At 45.6% G+C, this 20,002-nt stretch overlaps 1 protein-coding gene across 2 annotated transcripts in view; it reads right to left on the bottom strand.

The window, feature by feature from the left end:
* Window positions 1–8,504, bottom strand: part of DPF3 (double PHD fingers 3) — a 281,914-nt gene extending 273,410 nt beyond the window's left edge. The window contains exon 1 of one of the 2 annotated variants that reach the window (XM_032179261.2): window positions 8,451–8,504. Coding sequence is in view for 1 of the 2 variants with exons in the window: in XM_032179258.2 (XP_032035149.1) it covers window positions 4,940–4,971 (32 nt within the window). In the remaining variant the exon portion in view is untranslated. Of the gene's footprint in view, window positions 1–4,939; window positions 4,982–8,450 lie in introns of those variants that run through there. The other variant, XM_032179258.2, reaches the window with a different exon arrangement.
* Window positions 8,505–20,002: the final 11,498 nt, after the last annotated feature.

Here is a 20,002-nt window from a genome sequence, read left to right as displayed (position 1 = left end):
ATCCAAATTCCAGCTACCTGCATGATTCCAAAAAGAGGAAGATGAGAGGTCTCCAACTCAGCTGTCTCTGAATTCAAGCCCACCTTATGTGACTGAGCAGCTCCCATTCAACTGGCAGTCTTCAATGTCTCCTGGGAGGCCTGCAGGCCAGGCTATTTTCAGAGGTTTACCCTATGACAATGCCTCCACTTGGGTTCTCGCAGACATTAATCTCCATCATAGGTGTCTCATCAAAAGCAGACATTTACCCATTGAAAAATAATGTGTGCTAATGAAGTTTGGAGAATTTAGGGCTTTTTTATAGTGGCAACCAGAAGCAGATGGAGAACAGTTTCTTGGGAATCTGTTGGCTTACAATGTCCGAGGGTCCTTTTTCATAAGAAGCTAAAACAATGTCCATAAAAGGCAGCAAGTTCACAAAGTCCCGGCCTCAATGCTGTCTACTTAGTACCTACCCACATCCCCCAACCCCAACAGAAAGAGCTAAGAGCAGATTAGAACCAGGAATGTGACCCCCACCCCTTCCCCTCTGATATCTAAACTGAGTGCCACAGCAAGAGTGAGGTCTGGCGTCTAACTTTCACATGCACAAAACCACTTTAGATTAGAATACACTAATACAGGTCACAGAATGCACAAAGAGACCTAGATTTGAGGTTCATCTACACACATGACCTGCTGTTTGACTTGGCTAAGTAAGTTTATTTTCTTCTCCCAGGGTAGTGTTCTTAACAACAAAACAGGGACATAAACATATACCTCCAAGCAAGGTTAACTCTTTACAAAAGAAAGTTTCAATACAATCACGTATATGTGTATGTTCACAGTTATAAGCATGACAAAATAGTTTATTGGTCTCTTTATAAATAATTACTTAAGGTAAAGCCCTGTTGGTTTATATGGAATTTAATAATAATAATTTTTTTTCTAAGTAGGCAATTATAATAATAGACATATATGTGTATAATCAAGTCTGGCAGAAGGTGGCAGACATTCTCAGTTAAATGCATACCAACCAGGATTTTGATAATACAAGAGTAAGTTGTTTAAAGTACTGATTGCAGATTTGGGGGAAGGTGGTTTATCTGAAGTAGAATATTAAGATTCAAATTTATATTAAAAGCATTATGTGGCCAGACACAGTGGCTCACGCCTATAATCCCAGCACTTTGGGAGGCCAAGGCAGGCAGATCACTTGAGTCCACGAGTTTGAGACCAGCTGGCCAAGATGGAGAAACCCCATCTCCACTAAAAAACACAAAAATTAGCCAGGTGTAGTGGTGCACGCCTGTAATCCCAGCTACTCTGGAGGCTAAGGCACAAGAATCACTTGAACCCAGGAGGCAGAGGTTGCAGTGAGCCAAGATCCTGCCACTGCACTCCAGCCTGGGCAACAGAGCAACACCCTGTCCCAAAAAATGATGATAATAATAATAATAATAATAATAAAAGCATTATGTTTCCCAGGTATGCAGAAATCAACCAGAATGTGACTAACCTACATGCAGGCCTTTATCAAATCCATATGTATGTTACCTGCATGTGTTTACTTCACTGCCTGGGCGTTATCTTGCTTGTATATGTAAGAAATGAGGGTAACTCTCACACATCTTTGCTCAGACAATGTAGCTGCTAAATTAAATAATATGTAATACACATTTACACATCATACATGTCCACCAGTGCTTTTGAATTCTATTTGTCCAGATGTGACTGCTTGGTTGTGGGGGCCACCTGCCGTGTCCCCTTTGTGATCTGATCAGTGCAGGCGGCTCCTATTTCTGCCTCTAACACCCTGTTGGGCAGTAATAAGATGTTAAAGGCGACAACAGAAAGAGAGGCTGGGCTGTCAGCTTCAGAGAGGAAGCGGGTGAAGGGTACAACAAGGAAGAAAAAGAAAGGGAGTTGAGGGGAGATCAAAGACAGGCAGGAAGAAAGCCAAATTGCTAAGAGAGGAGATGTGGCTTCAGGAGCTTGGGACCCTAAGGAAAACCCCAAAGCAATGAGATTCAAAATTGTGCCATCCCATCACCCCAGCTAATTGAATTATTGAATGTCCCACGTGGAAAAAGCTAGTACAGTGAAAAATAGCCCACACTCAGTGTAGGCAGAGCCCTGCATAGGTGCTGCTGGAAATCTGAGCTCGTTTCTTCCCAACACATTAACTACCACCACTTTATCCCCCCATCCTGAGGAAAGCTTTGTGTGACCATTTTCTGTAGGGGACGTCCGTGGTGGTGGCTTTTTTTTTTTTTTTGGAGGGAAGAGAGAGACTCAGAACGCACACAGAGAAAATGCTAATGTCGTTCAGCTCTGTTTCATTGTCAGGAGGGACACATGAGGATAAAAACATAGCTCTCCAAACCATTCTCCCCGCTACCCCTCCTCCCTGCACCACCACCATCCCTTCGGCTGGATGTGTCTCTGCACTTTGTTCTAATTTATCCCATGCATAATTTATTCACGTGTGTATTGTTTCCTGATCAGCAACTTTTAAAAACAAATGAAATATATAAGATGTTTTATTAAACAAGTTATTTTTAAAAAAATAAAGGCAGATGGTGTCCCTCTCCCAATAACAACGTGTGTGCTCCTGCGTTAGGAGTTGTCAAAAACTGTCCAGGGTGTGAGAGGCTGGGCTGGTCAGTGGTATTGTTTACACCCCTTTACCCCCAGGGAAAGGGTCTGGGAAGCAGAAAGGAATGGCTAATTATAAATGACCACGCAACTCCCACCTAGAAAAAGCAAGCAGGGGCGTTGTGTGTATGCTAGTGTGTGCATGTGTGTGGCGACACAATTACAAATACATCACATTGCAACTGTTTCTAATTATACAAAGTACAATTCAGAACTAATTCCGCTAACCAGCCAGGATTCCGCCACCTTCTTTCCCGCGTCTGTCCCTTCCTCCACCCGTAACCCCACCCTACACAGACTCCCGCCCCAAACACGCACCCTACTGTGATCCAAAAAACCCTGGAGCGAGTAGGGGAACACAAGCTTACAGATACTGCGCCCGCCCGCGCGAAAGCGGGCTCCCGGGTAACTAGGGTACGGCTTTCCCAGTAGGAAACAAACCTGGTGCACATGTGAAATAGATTCTCTAACTTGAGTTTACCAGGTGGCATCAGCCCGGTTATGTGATTTCGGCTGGAAATGGGGAAACTGCAAATCAGTTGTGGGTTCGGTAGAAACAGCATCAGCGGTGTTGCAGCGAAAGCAACCGGCAGCGAGGATGCGGCGAAGTTACGCCCATTTATTCTGCCATAAAACATTTTCTTTCTTGGGTGAAACGCTGTGGCGTTCAAGCGCAGTGTATCCGAGCTTCCGAGCCAGAACTGAAGCCAGGAGCTCCTATCTGATCAGCCTCAGCTTCCAATGTCCTCTTAACGGCAGCTTTCATATAAATATATTTGAAACCTGGGGCCTTCCTACCCCTTTCCCTATTTCTGGTGGGCGACGAGCCGGCGCAAACACGTCCGATTCTCCCCGTGCATTCCTTTGCGTTAGGAACCCCCCTACCGTCCCCGGGAGCGAACCTGGTTTTCAACTCCAGGAGTGGCCAAGGGGTGAAGACGAGAATGAGCTGAATTAAAAGAACCAGGGTCGACAGTGGCCACGCACCAGGGAGAATTCGGCACGAACCGCCCCCCACCCGGCCCGCACCTCCCTCTCCCGCTTCGCCTGCAGCTTCGTCCGGGCGGGGAAGTCCCGGTCGAAGGGGTGCGGACCCCCAGCCCACCTCGGATACAGAGGGAGCCACCCTCTGTCGACATCACCCAATAGCACCCCTTTCAGAGCGACACTAGTTTTCCGAGGCCACCCCTGGCTCCGCGATCGCGAGCGGACTTGGCGGCTTAACAGTTCCACCGACTGGAAGGAAAGAAGGAAGGAAGGAAACCAGGATGAAAAGGAGGAGGAAGGCAGGCAGGCAGAAATTGGCTGTGGACCCGGGGCTGGCCCCCGCGAGTCCTCGCCCGGCCCGCCCCACTCTGTCCAGGATCTGGGCAAGCGCTCAAAGTCTCCCCGAGGCGGCCAGAGGCACCTGCCCCTCGCCCGGCCGGGAGCAGACGCTGCCCCCTCGGGCCAGGAGCCCCAAAACCGCCTCTCCGCCTGCCTCAGCGCCTCACCTAGAGGTGGCGAGAACACCATTCATAAGACCTGCGGCTTGCCTGCCTCCAAATCCACCCCAAGTTAACCCGAGTCGTTAATCCACTAAAGCCAGCTCGCTCGCAAACACACGAGCAGACACACGCGCGATCGCCCGGAGTACCTCCGAGATCCGGGGGCTGCCGGGGAAAGCCCAGGGCGACCACCTGGGCCCCAGCACGCCGGGGACCCGCTGCTTCCCCCGCGGTGCTCCCAACTCCGGAAGATTTGCACAAACTCCCCGCGAGCGATCGGAAGGCGAAGAGTGCCCTGCAAACTCCGGAGCCTCCGCGGTCCGTCCGCTGGACCCAGCGGACCCAGCAGCGGGGCTGGGGCCGCGGGCTCGGGGGCGCAAGGCTCGGCCAAGTGCACCGAGGCGGCCCCTGCCTGACGCTCGCCCCCCGCCCAGCCGCCCCCAGAGCCGCGCTCCCTGCCCGCGAGGCGGAGGACTCCGGGGACCGCGCCGTCCCCGAGCTCCCGCGACCCCCCCTGCTGTAGAGCGCTCCAGCGCCGGGCTTCTCCGCCTGCAACCCCTATCTCTGGCTCTCTCTGCAATTTAGCAGAACACAAATGTAACAATTTTCTTCTTGTTAATTGCATCTCCTGACATTTCTGCGCGTTGGGGGAAAAAAAAGAAGATGAAGAAGTAAGAGCTGAAAGAAGAGAGAAGCCCCGCCGCGGCTGGAGGCGCCTGCAAGCGCAATGCACTGGCAGCGCTCGCCACGCAGAAGGCGCCTTTTTTTTCGTATTGAAACCACGCGGAATATGTACATTTTTTAGTCTTACTTACGCTTTCAGGGGGTTGTGAATGACAGTCGCCATTTTGCTACAATGTAACAGAATATTGTCTGTCTCAGAGTTCTAAAGGTTCGCTCAGGGGAAGCGACGGGCCAATCACAGCACGGGATACCGGCCCGCCGGCCAATCGGCGCGGCTGGTCGCTAGGTGGGCGGGGCCTGCGCGGTGGTAGTTATTAGGGGAGCTGTCAAAGCCCAGAGGTCACTCCCTTTTGTAGAGCCCGAGAGCCAGCAGGTCTTAAAGGGGCAGTACCGCGCTGGCAGCTCCTTTTCGGGCTGGGGAAAGTGGAGACGCACGGGAGAGTATTATAGTTTGGTTTAACTCCCTACTTTTCTAAATAACTGCAGAGAGTTTGCGCTCCTGGACAGAAATATTTAAATATTGCCAGCAAGCCACTGAATCCTATTCATTAGCTTTTGGCTTTGCGTATCAACATTTTTAATCCCCCAAAGGGTAAATCCCCGTGTTCCAGTGCAAAAGTTGGAAGGCTGCCTTTTCGTGTAACAAATTACTACGTGTGCTCTGCCGTTTGCTAATGCTCTGGGTCCTACCGCTTTTTAATATTCTTATTCCCGAAGTGTTCTCTATCTCGGCCACCTTCCTCTCTCGCTTCTTGGAACTGCCGCTGCTGTTCCTGGCGACTCCAGGACAGCAACTCACCCTCCCCCTGGAATGTCTCAATGTCAGGCTCGCTCCCTCCTGCAGCCAGGGCTTTCCTTACGTAGTGCAGGAGGGTTACTCTGCGCGGTCCCCCGCTACCACCCCTTCTGTTCTCCCCCCTACACCAGAAACTTCCAAAATACTCAAATTCCTGCTCGGTGGTGGGACCTGGAGCTCTGATCTTTAGGCTTAGGGGTAGGGAGGACTTAAGGCAACCTTTGGAAACTTTCTACTACTAGGAAGCAAGTGCCTAGGCAAAAGTTGTAGAGCCTGGACTGGGTGTTGTCAGAGTCCCTTTAGAGGAGTGGCACACGCGATTCTGGCGTCACCTCTCACTACTTAGAAAGAAGGTGGAAAGAATTTGCTAATGAATAATCCGATGTGACCCGAGGCGTCCAATGAGTCTGTGTCTGCTTCAAGTCAGTGTGAACTCTTCACTGGCGAGCCCCTGACAAAATTGGGAGACTTCTGCGAAGTCAGGCTTCCACTGGGCACCGGGAAGCTCTGGGTGGATGAAATCGCATTAAATCGCGAATAGAGTAGGGGCCTCGTTAGCATACAAAAGTCTGGCTACCATTCCAAAGCTGTTTAATCAGGTCAAATAGCTAAGATAGTGGGGGAGGGGTGGCAAGGGGAGAGAAGTTGCCAAATTGCCAGTTCTTCAAAGCTATGCCCTCTTGCTTCCTTTTGCTCCTCTCAAGACAATGAATAAAATAAAATAAACATTCCAGAATTCTAAGATTTCAACTACATACACTATTAGATTTACAGATAAACAGAACGTGGCTGAATCACTATGTTTGTAATAGATTTGAAATCTTTAACTCCTCTCTGCCTATTTAAGAAGCAGAATCAAGTTCTATAGATTCCTTTGCAAATTCTTTGCATAGCATCTCGGCAGAGATTACAGTTTGAAAAAGTTATCTCTTTTTCCAAAATTAAAGTTTGAAAAATCCCTTCTTTACTAATTTGACAAGGAATTGGTTCAAAAGCCTATACTTTGCCTGAGGTGGGCCTGGACATCATTGAAAAGCAAGCGCTATATTCTGACCCAAGAAGTATGAGTCTGAAATATCAGTCAGAACTCCCACTAACCTCTTTGAGGTATCAAAGACACAACAATCCAGATTAGTAGACGACAACGTATTTTCTTACATGCAGCCTGATAAAGTAGGAAATGTAGAGCCTGTCCTGAACAAGATTTACAATTTAATGGGGGAAGAGAGAAAAAACAAATGTATATTACATATTAAAGAAAACACATACTCTAAGTATGTACATATCATTTCCCATGTTAAGGCCTGGATGCAGAAACCATCATAATCTCTAACTACCTAACGAACTTGAAAATGTCAGATCAGATTTATTGATTGGATTAGAAAATAGTGAATTAAAGACAGTACTTTAAAAAAAAAAAAGGATAGCCTTGCTTTTTGTAACCCAGTGGAATGTCATTTTAACTCTATCAATACAGTTATGACTTTTAAAGAAACAGTTATATTTAACAAGAGTTATTTTAACTTTAGTGTTTACATTATAGATCAAAATATAAAGATTTCTTTTTTTTTTTTTTTTTTTTTTTACCAGAAGGTTCAAAAGCAAAGAGTAGGCATTAGGCATGTTTAAAGAGGACAGTATCCTTAAACAGAGTTTTGGAGAAGTTTAGCAGTTTTGGGGCAATTTCATAGTGCTGTACATGGCAGAAGTGTGAGCTCTGGAATCTACCAGCCTGAGTCCACTATTTACCAGCTGGGTTACCGTGGGCATATTTACTTGCCAGGATTAAATGAGGTAATACATGTCAAGTGTCTGACACACAGCAAGCTTTCAATCCATGTTATTATTTCTTACAGAGATAATTAATTATTTCCTTATGGCATATGGAATGTAGGGAATCCAAAAAACAAGGCACAACAGAAAGTGAAATTAGCCATCACATTTAGTTTTCTAAACTCATTAATCCAAGAAAAATGAGCAAATGGACAACTTGGATTAGAATAAAATAATAAATAGGAATGATGTTTCAATGAGGGGTCACATAACTACATAACCCTAAAAAAGGCTTCTTGCTGATTGTGATACCAAAACACTTTTTAATTTTTTTTTTTTTTTCTGAGACGGAGTTTCACTCTTGTTGCCCAGGCTGGAGTGCAGTGGTGTGATCTCAACTCACTGCAACCTCCACCTCCCAGGTTCAAGCGATTCTCCTGCCTCAGCCTCCGGAGTAGCTGGGATTACTGGTGCCCACCACCACGTCCAGCTAATTTTTTGTATTTTTAGTAGAGACAGAGTTTCCCCATGTTGGCCAGGCTCACCAGGCTGGTCTCGAACTTCTGAATTCAGGTGATCCACCCACCTCAGCCTCCCAAAGCCCTGGGGTTTTTTGTCATTGTTGTTATTGTTTTCAGACAGGGTCTTGCTCTGTTGCTCAGGCTGGAGTGCAGTGGTGCAAACACAGCTCAACATAACTCACTGCAGCCTCAAACTCTTGGGGTCAAGCGATCCTCCCACCTCAGCCTCCCAAGTAGCTGAGACCACAGGACAAACCACCATACTCAGTTCATTTTTTAATTTTTTGTAGAGACCAGGTCATACTATGTTGCCCAGACTGATCTCAAACTCCTGGACTCATATGATCCTCCCACCTTAGCCTCCAAAAGTTCTGGGATTACAGGCATGAGCTACCACACCCATAGCCTAAAATCCCATTTCTAAAGCTCCATAGCTATTCATATATTTGAATACACTTCATTGTACTCCATCCCTTTTATCTTGATTTAGCTAGTTGGACAGCTTAATTTGGAGAGCAGAGTGGCCCCAGAATAATTACCTCCATATCTCACCTGGAGAATGTTGAGCTTCACTATCCAATATAGGAGCCATGGGCCACAGGTGACTACTGAGCACTTGAAATGTGGCTACTCCCAATTGAGATGTGCTGTAAGTATAAAACAATGCACCTGATTTCAAAGACAGGACAAATAGAAGGTAAAATATCTCATTATAATTTTTACATTGATCATATGTTGAAATGATATTTTGGATTTACTGGATTAAAGAAAATATGTTATGAAGACTAATTTCACCTATTTCTTTTTACTTTTTTTAATGTGGCCACTAGGAAATTTTAAATTGTACATGTGGCTGGCATTGTATATTTATTGTACAGTGTTGCACAGTACAATAAAATGAAGAGATCTGCCTTTTTGCACTGTACAATAAAAACATATAAGAAGTGTGTGTCACCAGGGAAAGAAGTGTGGGGACCATTCTCAACCATGTTAACTCACCCTTGATGTCAGTGAGTGAAACTCCCTGGCCCAGCTCAAGTATTTGTTGAATGCCATCCATTTGAAGGAACACTGGGCACAACCAAGGACCCAAGAACCTAAGCCAAAAGGACACCCATCTCTCTTTTTCTTAATTATTTATTTTATTTTTTGAGGCTGGAGTGCAGTGATGCAATCTCGGCTCACCACAACCTTTACCTCAGCCTCCCAAGTGGCTGGGATTACAGGCACCTGCCACTACGCCCAGCTAATTTTTGTATTTTTAGTAGAGACAGGGTTTCACCATGTTGGCCAGGCTGGTGTCAAACTCCTGACCTCAGGTGATCCACCCGCCTCGGCCTCCCAAAGTGCTGGGATTACAGGCATGAGCCACTACACCCGGCCCCCATCCCTCTTTACTCATAAAAAGTTTGAGGACTGTTTCAGCAGACAACACAAAGCTATAAGAAACCCATCCAGAAGCAGGAAAGAATGGCATTTCTGTAGTAAGTGCCAACCTTTCCAGCTGACTTTTTGAAGGCACATGTAAACATGAGAGAAGTAAGGGAAGGAGACACATACTTTCCAAACAGCCAAAGAGTTCATTTGAAAGAGGAAGTGTGCCACAAAAGCCATCCACAACAAATGCAGTTCCTAATGGGCTCCAAGAGCTGAAGGAGTTTTAAGTCCCATGGGAATTAAAAAACAAGAACAAGCTCACCCTCAATCCCTCCGTTCATCCACAGAGCAACCAACCATGGCCTCAGCGACTGGTTGGCTGTGCTGGTTCCCTGAGATCCAGAACCAGCTCTGATATGTTCCTCCAGGCACTGAGCTGAAGAGGAAGAGGAATCCTTTGGAAGAAAAGGCAGCATCAAAACTGCAATCTAATTTTCTCTCTTCCTGGGGGAATGTTGGCGGAGGAGTTTTTAGGCCCTTCACAGTATCTCAGTGCATACAAACACACACACACAATCAATTTCTCAGGATGCGAGATGCTCCTGGGGTAGTCCTTTGAAACTTCATAATTCAGGGCAGAGTCAAATAGAATCAATGTTTACTGCTGCTCACTAACTTAGTTCATTCATTCATTCATTCATTCACTGGAGGCTTTCTCTAAGGGAGGCATTGCGCTAGGCACAGGTGGCAAAATAAAAATAAACCAGACGTGGAAACAATTCTCAAAAAGCAATTTCCATCCATCTGGAGACAGAATAAAGACAGTAGGCCCAACCCTGTGAGCAAGTAGAGCAATTACTTGATGTGACTTAAAAGGAAGCAGCAGCCTGCCCAGCCGGTCTTCTTTTCCTGGCCTGGTGCCCGTAATCCAAAGGGTTCATCCTTGAGTGTTTGTTGAATGCATTCACTCCTTTGGGTTTTCAAGGTTTCAAGGTATTGAGATTTTCACAGATTTGTACAAAACAAAGGAGACGAAGGAGAAGTGATACATGTCAAAGAACATCAGTGGAGGGAGGGAGTAGTTCTTGAGCATTTCTAACGCTGAGCAAGGGAAAGGCTTCAAGGAGAAGGTCATATTTAAATTGAGCCTTGCTTGGGGAGCTCTTAGAAATAAGCCAAGGGGTGAAAGGCCTTCCACACCAAAACCATAACCTAGCAACAGCTAATTCATATAGCAAATATTTGTAGGTTATCTACTGCTGGGCCTTGGAGTACAGAAAGACCTAAGAAAACCCCCATACCCCCACTTTAAAGGGACCATATTTGAGAGATGGGGTGGGAGGAGAAGGTAGTTACAAGGCAGAAACAGGAAGCCACGGGGCTCAGGGCACTGTGGGGCTGGATGAGTAGCACCTGCCAGAACACAGAAGGTCAGGATCGTCTTCCTAGAAGAACTGATGCCTGAGCTAAGTCCCAAATGACCTGGAGGAGGACAGGGTGTCCCTACAGAAATGGCAGCACCTTTGGGGAAGTGGGAGAGGGCACTGTGATTTCAAGGGATCCCTCTGGTAGGAAGGTAGTTTATGCAGAGGGATGAGTGAGACAGAGAAAGCAGAAGCAAGGAGCGGGTGCTATTGCTAAAAAATGTGTTTCATCTGGGAGGCCATCAGGCAACACCAAAAGATTTTAAGCTAGCAGTGAAAATGAAGAGATCTGCCTTTTTTTAGAAGTTCATTTCAGCCGCAGCATGACCATGGATTGAAAGGTGAGCTGCAGGCCTGGGAACCTGTTAAGCGGCTGTGGCAGCCCAGGATGAGGTATATAGGACAGAATCAGTGGCTTCTAAGGAAGTAGAATCTGCAGGACTTGGTGACTGGCATGCTGTGGGTTTGAGGGACACAGGAGGGGCCCAGGATGATGCACCTGGGAATGGACATTGGTCAGCTTGGTCCTGACTGGAGAAACACACAGTCAAGGCCAAGGCCTGAGGGCTGGAGGCCAATGAAGCACTGAGATTTTCTGTCGTGGGGCAGGGGTTTGCCTTACTAGAAGACCTTAATCCTCCATCCCCAACCCTTCCCTAAGGTTGGTATTAATTTATCCCCTTGGGCAATGGTGGGTAACCTAAGCTGAGAGGCTGTGAGAGGCTGAGATTCTCTTGAATATCCCCCTCCACACAACAGTGCCAGCTTTCCTTTCTCTATGGACTCCACCTTCAGTGGGAGCCTCTTCCAAATTCCCTTCTTCTAATCCCCATCCTTTCCCTTACGACCTGCTCTGAATTGATTTAAAGGAGTTTCCCTCCTGGGAGGTTGCATTTTAAGAGGGAATTCTAGGACACCTCAAAACCTACACAAGGAAGGGATTAAGACTTCATAAGATACACAGTACACACACACTGTCTCTCTCTCTCACACACACACACACACACACGTGCATAAGTAGTGGCTTGATTAGAACCTCAGGCACCAGGAAAGCCAGCAGATGGAATATTTTTACACAGGAGCTTTCTCCACTCAAATCACACAGAGTAATCACAGTCTACTCTAAAGACCAGCCCCAGCCCCCTTCTCCCTCACTAACACCAGACCATCTCAAGTGGGCCTTGGGTCTTCTTCCTGATAAAGCCACTGGTTGCAGAGCTCTATGGGGTCTATTTATTTAAGATGGCTAACTCTCCTCTCTCTCTTCCACCCTCCTCTACCTGCCAAGTCCACATTTTCCAAGTCCTCCCTCAGCCCACCCACATGGACACCATAACTGAAATCCTGGTAGTTCTTCTGTCCTAAGTCAAAGCAACTGGCAAGGCCTCCTGCAGACAGGGACAGAATGGGACAGGAGAAAAAAACTGTCCCTTATTACCACCATGGGGAGTGACCAGGACATGCATGAACAAAATTCCCTAAAACTATACATACATGTGAAGAAAGAAAATTCACCCCCTTGGCCATTTCTTGGATAGAGAAGCTTTTTTTCATCTGCAAAGGTGGATGCCTCAAAGGCCCCCAAAAAGGGCTTTCTACAGGGTGTTGCTTTAAGTGTGGTGACACTCCCAGGCACCTGTTTCCCTCACTCACAACATTTACATGACCTCAGGCTTCTACTCTGTCATTAGTCAGGAATCATCCAGGAGAAGTCTACAAGCCAAGCATAGGAGGGCATATTAAGTCTTGTTGTCCTGCAGATATTTACAGCACCATATAAAAATAGGTGACCACAGCAGGAGAGATGGATGGAAGCCACGGAACCTAAAATGTCCGCCACTCTGGCAAAGAGGGAGACAGAGGCCTGCTGAATTAAAGCAGGTGTTTTCTGTTCTCAGACAGCCTTGGGCAATGAACTCTGGCCTGCATAGTCGCAAAAGGACCTCAACTCCATGTTTATGCTACTCCAGAGGAAAAGAGAAGAAGCTGAGCAAATGTTCCTAAAGCCCACAGAGGGCCCCGTGCATTTTAAATGCATCTAAGCCAACAGGGCAGCCAGGCTGAGGACAACTTCTCCAATGCAGCAATGGGTTCTGGGACAGAGGCGCAGCCCAGAGAACCCCGAAGAAAATAAAGATAGAGGAAATGGAGCAGGGAAAATCAGCGAGGTGGGACTGCTGAGAGAAGGGAAAAAATGCAAGTAATTGGTTCTGGTAAGGGGAAAGGCAAAAAATCTAATAAAATGGGACTATTAAAGACCTAAGCAGCAAAGGAAATTTATTTTTCGTACCTGGAATCCCAAAGTCATCAGATGCTCTTTGTTCTCACCAATCAAAGGATAACACAACTTATTGTGTCCATGTACAACAGACATACATTTGCATCGTCACCATATTGTAATAGTTGGAACTCAGTGACAATTCTGAAAGTAAGGGCTATTTTCTAGACACAAGTGGGCTCATTAACAGCGACTCTGAAAGCCACCATGTTTCTAGAAAGGCTTTTGATAAAGCTGATGGTAAACATTTTAATCGTAGCCATTCAGCAGCTTAAATCTAAACCAATTTGGATTAAATAGATCTCAAGTTAGGCACTTGCTGCTTTGGGTTTTTGCACAGTTTTATGAATAGCTCTATTAAAATACTTATATTTTAGTATATCTCATTTTCTGTTTTCCTATCCCACAAGGTGTAGAGGCCAGATAGGACACCTTAAATCTCCAGAGTCTGGCCCAAGGCCTAGCAGATGGTTAATAATTGGTAGTTGAAAGAACAAGTAAAAGCACAAATTACTAAATCTAGTGATATAAATCCCTCCCCATTAAAAAAAAAAAAAAAAAAAAGGTAGGCCCAGCCAGGTGGCTCACACCTATAATCCCAACAGTTTGGGAGACCAAGACAGGGAGGATGGCTTGAGGCCAGGAGTTCAGAACCAGCCTGCACAGCATAGTGAGACTCTGTCTCTATTTACAAAAGAAAAAAAAAAAAAACTACTCCATACCTACTAGGTGGCTAAAATCAAAAAGTCAAAAATAACAATTGTTATTAAGAACAGAGAAATGGAGAAATCAGAACCCTAATATGCTGATGGTGTAATTGTAAAATGGTCCAGCTGTTTAGAAAAGCAGTCCAGCAGTTCCACAAATGATTACACATAGAGTTACCATGTGACCCAGCTATTCCACTCCTAGGTATATCTCCAAGAGAAATGAAAACATATGTCCACAAAGAAACAGGACATGAATGTTTATGGCAGCATTATTCACAATATCCAAAAGGTGGAAACAACCCAAATGTCCATCAACAGACAAATAGATAAACCAAAGGTGGTGTATCCATACAAGAGAACATTATTTCGCCATAAAAAAAAAAATAAAAGTACTGTTACATGCTACAACATGGATGAATCATGAAAACATTGTGCTAAGTGAAAGAAGCCAGTCACGAAAGACCTCACACTCTATGATTCCATTCTCATGAAATTCCAGAATATGGAAATCCACATGGCCAGGAAGGAGATTAGTGGTTATTCAGGGCTGGAGATGGCAAGTGTGAGAAGGGAATAGGAGGGGGACAGCTGAACGATACAGGGTTTCTTCTCGAGGTGATGAAAATGTTCTCAAATTGACTGTGGTGATGGCTGCACATATCTCTGGATATACTAAACACTATTGAACTGTTTTCTTTGTTTGTTTGTTTGTTTTTAGAGACAGTATCTCACTATGTTGCCCAGGCTGGACTCCTGGGCTAAAGGATCCTCTCACCTCAAGTGACCACAGCAGGAGAGATGGATGGAAGCCATGGAACCAGCTTTGTACACTATAATCCCCAGCTTTGTACACTATAAGTGGGTAAATTTTATGGTATATGAATTATATCTCAATTAAGCTGTTTTTAAAAATTCTGTGCTCACATAAATACCAGAAATTTCTATGGCTATTTTCTCCTTTAGAACTGCGTTAGACAGGTAGAAAATGGAGACTATTAGAAGAGATTCAATTTTCAATTTGGTGCTTCTATATTTATATGAAGCCTGAAGGCTGAGGTGGGAGGATTGCTTAAGTCCAGAGGTCAAGGCTGCAGTGAGCCATGATTACACCACTGTACTCCAGCCTGAGCTACAAAGCAAGACAGAAAAAAAAAAATCTTGTATATTAGCTACTCTGGAGTGACTCCTCAAGTGAAGTCTCATAATGCAAGCTGAACTGAGAACCTGTTTTACTTAATGACCAAAGCTACTCCTATCTCAAATTTGGGTTTCTTTTAAGTTCTGAGATATAGTGAGGGTAGGAGGGACAATTCCATCTGAATTGAGTTCCTTTTTCAGTTTTATAATGTCTTTAGCTAGTTTTGATGATGAATTATGAATTTTGGATAAACTTTCATGTGACAAAACCAAGGAACAAAAACAAGGAATATGACTGGAAGCACTGATGACAATATTAAATAGTATAAAAGTCTAAGGAAGGAGGGCGGTAGAGGAGAAAGGGAAATCCAAAAACCCTAGAACTGAATCCCAGCTTGACTACTTCCAAGGTACACAACCTCTGGCAAGTGACTTGACCCTGAACCTCAGTGTACTCATCTGTAAAACGGGGCTATTCATACCAGCTTCTGCATGTGATAGTGTAAGTGACATAAAGAAGAGTAAACGACACATAGTCAACACTTGAGAAATACTTCTCCCTTCTTCCCGGATAGAAAATGCAAAATTGAGAACTCGTTGATGCTGGACAGGAACAAACAAGGGAAAGAACAGATGACAAGGAATGGTGGAGTTAGAGGGAGTCTGAGTTAACAGAATGAGACCAAACAAATTCATTGTAGCCAGATAGTCCTGGACCAAAATGGGAGATAAGGCTTGCCTGTGTTCAAGGAAAAGGGGCATTAGACAAAACGGAGAGCAAAATGAGAGCTGGATTGGTCTGTCCGTAAGCTCTTCGAGGTTTAGAAAGGAGCCAGTCCTTTCGAGAGCTTCATGCTGAGATATTATGGAATTAGATAGGGATGTGGTGGATGACAGCAAGATGGAATTAAATGTAATAACCAGGATATGCAGTTACTAACAAGTTACCCGCTGTTCTCAGGGATAGTCCAAAAGCCTGGGTTTTAAGAAAGCAAGCCTTAATGGAAATAACCAACGTCTAGTCCACATTAGAGTGTCTCCTTCTTTGATGCCCCATTGGGACGAGGATGGAGTTGTGCAACTGTTTTTTGCTGAAAAGAGTAAAACCAGTTTTCAAACAGTGCCCTAAAGCCCAGTGCCCAAATTTGTTACTGGCAATTGGGCGCCCTCTGGTGTCAGTGAGCAGGGATGCCACCCTTTGAAAGTAGTAAAGTTGGGAAATCCTGTTGGGTTCCAGCTCTAGAAGGAACTGCCAAACAGCAATATTTACATGGATACCTGGAAGGCAGGAAAAGGTTGAAGAAGCACCACCATGACACAAACGAGTCCTTCTGTCAAGAAGTTCTACAACATAGTAAGTATTCATGAGATGTTTGTTGAAAGTGAATGACAATTAGGTCCATGGCAGACAGTCCTGCATTAATGCCCCATCAGGATATTGACATGTAAAGAATACACCACCTGTCAAACTGTTGCAGCAATGAAAAACTTGACTGCTCAGATCTTAGGATACATTTTTTTTTTTTTTTTTTGAGACAGAATCTCACTCAGTCACCCAGGCTGGAGTGCAGTGGTGCGATCTCAGCTCACTGCAACCTCCGCCTCCCAGGTTCAAGTGATTCTCCTGTCTCAGGCTTCCGAGTAGCTGGGACTACAGGGGGGCCACCACGCCCATCTAATTTTTGTATTTTTAGTAGAGACAGGGTTTCACCATTTGCCCAGACTGCTTTCCAACTCCTGGCCTCACGTGATCCGCCCACCTCGGCCTCCCAAACTGCTGGGATTACAGGCGTGAGCCACTGTGCCCAGCCAGATCTTAGGATACTTTATGAGTGATATAGTTGAGTAAGAACCATGGCTAGATCACCTAGCTGAAATTAAAGAAATTACTCCACTGGATCAACCAAAATATACATGCTGTAACAAAAGTAAATCCTCTTGGCCAGGTGCAGTGGCTCACATCTGTAATCCTGGCACTTTGGGAGGCCAAGGTGGGCGCATCACCTGAGGTCAGGAGTTCGAGGCCATCCTGGCCAACATGGCGAAACCCTGTCTCTACTAAAAATACAAAAATTAGCCAGGTGTGGTGGCACATGCCTGTAGTCCCAGCTACTCAGGAGACTGAGGTGGGAGAATGGCTTGAACCCAGAAGGCGGAGGTTGCAGTGAGTGGAGATTGCACCACTGCACTCCAGCTTGGATGACAGAGTGAGACTGTGTCTCAAAAAAAAATTAATGAATTAAGTAATTAAGTCCTCTGTATAAGTCCTCTTTTCCTTGCTGAGCTTTGGTAAGTCCATCTGCAAAGTCGAGGGGGGCAGAGAGTTTCCTCTAAGAAAAGATGACCTGTGATCCTGCATACCACTAGAGCAGTAAAACACGTTCAAGTTATTTCTCACCTATGCTGAGTCAGGTGGGGGAAAAAAAAATGCCCACTTCCATAGCCAGAGCTGTTTTTGCATCAGATCTGTTATTCATTGACAGCAGAAGAAAAAATTAACCTCACATGCTTACCTCAAATTGTTTGCCCGTCTAGTTCTTTTGTTGCCAGAAACTTAGATTCAGTAGACTCAACAGCACATGAAGCAAGAATTCCCAAGCTATTCCAGTTTTGCCCAGAAGGAATGCAAGGCTTGAGAAGAAAAAAATTTTTTAAAAAAAAACAGCCTTAGTATGCAGTGATCCACTTTGTTCATAGTGCCCCAATTGCTGGGTAGCCAGCAATGCTTTGGAACCTGCCTTCTCCCTGCTGCAAGAACTTGGAAAGACAGTCCCTGTGCAACCCCTGTGCAAATATAAAACATGCACCATGCCACTTTGGTTTTGTTTCTTTTATTTTTTCTTTCATCTTTTTTTCTTTTTGTTGCTTACACCTGTAACAAAACTTCAAACCACACTACTTTCTTTGCTCATGAAACCTACAACAACTTCTGCTTCTTCCTTTGTGAATGCCATGTTGTACTTGTAGCCTATATCTATGTCCCCTGAATGGTCAAGTACCTGAACTTGAACATCTGGCAGAATGGCCTCAAATGTTATTTTACAGACTAGCCCTGCCCTGCCTTGTGGAAAAGCCCCAGAGGCCACACCTGCCCATGGCTGATGTTTTAAATGACTATTCATTTGTCCCGGAAGTCACAGACAGATTTATGCCTCAGACACTCTGCAAAGAGGTACCCAGAGCACAGACTGAAAACTCAAATAATTATTCCCAATCTTCTTTCTGGGATCAGGAGAATAAATGGAGAGCAAATGCCTTAAATGCATCAAGGGCACACGGTGCTGCTGGAAAAGGGGTGCAAATCTGTCCCCCACACAAAGCCCTTTAGGAGAGGATGTCCAAGCACCCTGGAACTTACTCTACATTTCTAAAAGTGGGGTGAATCCCAAGGGGCTGGGCCAAGCCTGGGGGCGCTTGTGCACGCAGAGCAGCCACTAGAGCAGGACTTGGTCTCCCAAGAGAGTCAGGGTCTTGCTCTGTTGCCCAGGCTGGTCTTGAACTCCTGCTGTCAGAGGCATGTGAAACACAGCAACTCCATATTAAATAGGAGCTGGGTAAAATGAGGCTGAAACCTACTGGGCTGCATTTCCAGTAAGCTAAGGTATTCTAAGTCACAGGATGAGATAGGAGGTCAGCATAAAATACAGGTCATAAAGACCTTGCTGATAAAACAGGCTGCAGTAAAGGAGTCAGCCAAAACCAAAATGGCGATAAGAGTGACCTCTGGTCGCCGGGCGCGGTGGCTCAAGCCTGTAATCCCAGCACTTTGGGAGGCCGAGGCGGGCGGATCACGAGGTCAGGAGATCGAGACCATCCTGGCTAACACGGTGAAACCCTGTCTCTACTAAAAATACAAAAAATTAGCCGGGCTTGTTGGCGGGCGCCTGTAGTCCCAGCTACTTGGGAGGCTGAGGCAGGAGAATGGCGTGAACCCAGGAGGTGGAGGTTGCAGTGAGCCGAGATCGCGCCACTGCACTCCAGCCTAGGGGACAGAGAAAGACTCCGTCACAAAAAAAAAAAGAGTGACCTCTGGTCGTCCTCACTGCTACACTCCCACCAGCGCCATGACAGTGTACAAATGCCATGGCAACATCAGGAAGTTACCCTATATGGTCTAAAAAGGGGAGGCATGAATAATCAACCCCTTGTTTAGCATATCATCAAGAAATAACCATAAAAATGGGCAACCAGCAGCCCTCAGGGCTGCTCTGTCTATGGAGTAGCCATTCTTTTATTCTTTTACTTTCTTAATAAACTTGCTTTCACTTTGCAAAAAAAAAAAAAATTTCTAAACGTGAGGCAGGTAGGCGAGCATTAGGAGTAGAAAGTCAGGCTCCCAGCTGGCTACCATATTTAACTGGTTTCTATTTTAAGTAAGGACTACAAGGAAAGAGGTGGGAGACAGGGCAGAGCCCCGCATGTGCTCTGCAGGAGCATTACTCACCAGGTCATTACTCACCAGGGTGCTTTTAAAATCTGGGAGCCCTGCAGGGGGTTTCCTTTGCAGGCTCACAGCTAATGTAGAAGAATGAGGGCTTCTCTTCTCCTGCCTTCTTTTCAGGGCTCCTAACCTTCCAACACCCAGAGTGCTCTCCCAGTGGGTGGGTCAAAATAGCTTACCCAGAACTCCAGGAGGAAGAGAGGAGGAGGTACAGAGAGTTGGTAATGGCACTCCAACATTCTGATGGCAGAACTGAAGAGGTTATATCGGTGGTGGGACATCGTAACATGAAACAATACTTCAAATCCAATAGCAAAACCTCTTAATTCATCCTAACAACATGATATCATAAAAGGCCCTTTTATTAATTCTTAGAAAAAGACATTCTTGACCAGGCATGGTGGCATACATCTGTAATCCCAGCACTTTGGGAGGCCGAGGCAGCATAATCACTTGAACTCAGAAGTATGAGACCATCCTGGATAATATGGCGAAACCGTGTCTCTACAAAAAATACAAAAATTAGCCAGGTGTGGTGGTGTGCACCTGTAATCCCAGCTATTCAGTGGGCTGAGGCAGGAGGATCACTTGAGCCCAGGAGGTCAAGGCTGCAGTGAGCTATGATTGTGACATGCACTCCAGCCTGGGCAACACAGTGAGAACTCATCTCAAAAAAAAAGAAAGAAATGAAAAAGAAAAAGGCATTCCTGATGGAACCTGCTAGACATCCATGGAGC

Source organism: Hylobates moloch, unplaced genomic scaffold (genome assembly GCF_009828535.3).
Source record: "Hylobates moloch isolate HMO894 unplaced genomic scaffold, HMol_V3 SCAFFOLD_16, whole genome shotgun sequence".
NCBI lineage: Eukaryota > Metazoa > Chordata > Mammalia > Primates > Hylobatidae > Hylobates > Hylobates moloch.
This window is presented reverse-complemented; position numbering and strand designations above follow the sequence as displayed.